Source organism: Bombus huntii, chromosome 2 (assembly GCF_024542735.1).
Source record: "Bombus huntii isolate Logan2020A chromosome 2, iyBomHunt1.1, whole genome shotgun sequence".
In the NCBI taxonomy this organism is placed as follows: domain Eukaryota; kingdom Metazoa; phylum Arthropoda; class Insecta; order Hymenoptera; family Apidae; genus Bombus; species Bombus huntii.
In genome coordinates, this window is record NC_066239.1 from 553,311 (window position 1) to 556,987 (window position 3,677).

At 34.6% G+C, this 3,677-nt stretch overlaps 1 protein-coding gene across 1 annotated transcript; it reads left to right on the forward strand.

Annotated features, from left to right (window-relative positions):
• The first annotated feature begins 257 nt into the window (after positions 1-257).
• Positions 258-1,272, forward strand: LOC126878191 (uncharacterized). The gene is made up of 5 exons (XM_050640750.1): positions 258-330; positions 443-650; positions 716-880; positions 965-1,055; positions 1,132-1,272. The coding sequence occupies exons 1-5, from the start codon at positions 258-260 to the stop codon at positions 1,270-1,272; spliced, it is 678 nt and encodes a 225-aa protein (XP_050496707.1).
• The last annotated feature ends 2,405 nt before the right edge of the window (positions 1,273-3,677 follow it).

The following is a 3,677-nucleotide window of genomic DNA, read 5'->3' on the forward strand; positions in this document are numbered from 1 at the left end:
CTTAATTAATTTAGTTGAGATTTTATTGCATAATAAAGAATAATTTTCTCAAGCTAAAGAAGAACTTGCTCCACGCTGCCATTAACATTTACACGTAATGATGAAAGCACGAAGGAACTTTCAAAGATATTTCTGCAAAATTCTTGTAATTTAGAACAAACTCCTCTCTTCTTATTTTTATCGAACAATCTTTCTTCTTTTTCTTATTACAGTTCAAAGATATACTCTTATTTATTAAAAATGATCACAACTACTACATGAATCGTCCAGAAAATATGATTCTTCAATATTATGCCAGACAAGGAAGCAAAATTATATTTTATTATGTCTGTAAGTGCATTAGATTTCAAAATGAGAGAAATTCTTTCATCGTTTTTTAAGAGCATTTCCATTCTAGCGTACATTTATATAACAATCACAGCTTTTGTACTGATACCAACAGTATCATTGATAAATGAACTCATCAATCATTCTGAAGAGAGAAGCTTACCAATCGAAATCGATTATGGCATAGACATACAAGAATATTTCTATTACCTATTTATACCTTTGTACATATCAATGTTTATAGTTCCTCATGTAATCGCATCTTGCGATACCACGTACTTGCTATACGTCCACCATGCCAATGCTTTGTTTGCAATAGTCAGGTAAAGTTCGTCTTCGTTAATTTAATAATTTCGCAAAATTTGATTCCGAAAACAATATTTTCCAGTTATGAATTGAAAACTATTCACATTTTCGATACAAGTAGCTTAATAAACTTAAAGGATTATGACTTACTCGAAAAGTATAAAGATGTCGAATTATCACCAGACGAACAGAAGAAAATTTTTAAAAAATTATTGCTTTGCATAAGAAGACATCAAAATGCAATAAGGTTGGTAATCATGTTGTGTTAATATATGGTCACAGTGTTCATTTCTTTCGAGTAATAGACTATTGAATATTATATTTTTCGTAGATACTCAAACCTCGTTGAATCATTTTTCACTAAATCCATATTAGCTCAGATGTTTTGCAACGTCATCAGTCTTAGTATTGGTGGAGTTGAAGTAGGTATTTGGATATACAAACTAAACTAGAAGATCCTTTCTCAATTCGAATACATAAATACTTCACTATTTCTAGACAATCTTGAATTTAGGCAATACAAGGAACGCGATGCGATTTGGAGCACTTGCATTGGCACAAGCTATACACATATTCATCCTTTGCTTCCCAGGGCAAACGCTATTAAATCACAGTGAAGAAGTGTACACCGCGGCGTAAGAATATTTCATATTTCTTTGATATTTTTTTCGCCATTCATATTCCAAAGGGTTAATTCAAGACTGATTCATTTAGATGCGAGGTAGTGTGGTATATATTTCCTAAAAGGTGTCATAATTTATATATGTTTTTACTCACAAGGACTATGATATTTAACAAAATAACAGCTTTCAAACTTTCGGTCATGTCAATGGAAACATTTCTCTCGGTAAAATCTTCTTACTACGGCACATTTTAAATAATCGCAAAATTATTCGTAATTGGATTACTGTTTATACTTTCAGATTATTCAAACCGCAATGAGTTATTTCACTGTGCTATTGTCAACTACATGAACTTAAATGAAAATTGGATGTATCCCAGTTACATATGTAATAAAAATTATCAGTATAGTGTATTTCGTTCTTTGTACATTACATTTTTATTTACGGCACATACTGTCACATATAAGGAGATAATGCCTTTTAACGTTCTGTACTACAAATATGCAGAGATATATAAGAAATATTTGAATATTTTGATAGTTTAGAGAAAGATTATGCCAATGTTCTATTTTAAAGTAATATATAATATAGTTTGAATAAATAGAAAAAGAATTAATGCATATAATAGGATTGTTTAGAAAACAAATAAGAAGGTACTAGATTTCGAGTTTTCCATTAATATAGTGTTGCGTGGCCTTTCCAAGATTTTGGGGAATTTAGCGAGGTTGCAGCCAGTGAAGTGCTGAAGCACTTTGTTCGCGTTTTAATTTCAAACAATTCGAAAAACTAACTCAATGTTAAAATAAAGAAATGCATTACAAGAAAAATTAACTTGAACAATAATTTATATTTAGAACTGAATTATAATAGATTTCATGCTTTAACAAATATTTGCACTTGTATGAAATTTATTCAGATTCTAAGCTCAGTGTGACGGTTCTAACGATTCAACAATTCTACTTTCTGAGTCGTAGTATAGTCTATTTATCTGCTCAGATTTTACATGATAATCTACGATCTATTTATTATCCAATAACACAAATTGTTATTAACTAATGCTAATACACTTTAATTTAATTGGAGTTTATGGTATTAAAAGGTGAGCGATTTATGGCTTGGCAATGTCTTTTCCAATAATAACGGAAGTTGTATTTTCGACCAATCGCGGGGAGACGCAATCACGAGGAGAGACGTCAGCGGGAGTCGTAAATTCCCGTTACGATTATAGTAATCGACACTACTAGTTGATCGATCCCCTGATTTCGGTTAAGATAATAGGGGTGATTCAGTTAGTATAACACTGTGATTCACAGAATTATAAATTATATGTCGGAGAAGGAAAGACAGCGGGATTTCCCGTCCGGAATGTTGGGACAAACCCCAATACACTAGCCCAGACTTTTGCTATAGCCGTCCTTAAGTAATAAAAATAAAAAATAGTCTTAATGTCTGACTTTATGACGATAGGTTTGCGTTCGAAGTGACATGGCAGGTCACCGGACGTAGCCACGGTCACGGGAGGGACATGTACCTGACAGAGGTATGAAATGATTATATGGCTCTCCTTAAAACAAAGATTTACCCGAGAAGCGGGGCCAGGAGTATATAAGGGCAGCCTCTTTTGGATTGACGGAGTTAGAGTGAGAGTTAGAGCTAGTCAGTTAGTTAGTGAGTCGTTGGACGAATTGCCGATTGAGTTATCGAGAAGTTACCCGAATCGAGTAGCACGTTGATACGAGTCCTCCCGTGGACCGCGGATTCGTTACCGAACCTGAATTCGTTGTCACCATCATCTCGACCATTACCATTCCTATTACCATTCCTCATAGCCTCTTGTAGCGTCCACATTCGTGCTGATAAATATTGGCTACATTCGCGACGGTAAAGTAAGACGGTAAAGGTTCATCGAACGCCCCAAACTGGCAACCTGCCTCCGACATATATATTTCCAACACTTAAGTTATACTGTTGAGTAGATATAAATCGTAGATGACACTTTGTCGCACGAAGATAACATAGATATGCACAACAGAGCAAGGCTCTTATAGTTAAATTTAGTATGTTAGTGAACGTAGCACTCGAGGATACTTAATAGAGGAGGTGAATGTTCGACAATACCGAGAACCGACTTAGATAGTTGATGTGAGTTGTACTCCTCTAGCGTTGTGCTTAGACTTAGACGTTAGGCGTTAGATTTTTGTACTTAGTTGTTGACTTTTCTAGCGATGTAGAAGAAGCGAAGTACAGTGACGATGCTGTGTCGGAGGAAAGCTACAGAAACATCTCTCCGATCAGTGTAAACCTGTGCTAGAAAATAAAGACAGTAGTTGTGTTATGATTCAGCTACTTTATTTCATCAACCTACCCTTAAGTTTACGTGACAGCAGCGCAGTGGTTAGCGCCTTAGGTTACGAACGTTAG

Bases quoted from the DNA above. Each gene is read 5' to 3' on its own strand.
- LOC126878191 (XM_050640750.1), top strand. From the start codon at position 258: ATGAATCGTCCAGAAAATATGATTCTTCAATATTATGCCAGACAAGGA. The intron at 881-964 runs GTTGGTAATCAT...TATTTTTCGTAG, and splicing joins AGACATCAAAATGCAATAAG to ATACTCAAACCTCGTTGAAT. The intron at 1,056-1,131 runs GTAGGTATTTGG...CACTATTTCTAG, and splicing joins TTAGTATTGGTGGAGTTGAA to ACAATCTTGAATTTAGGCAA.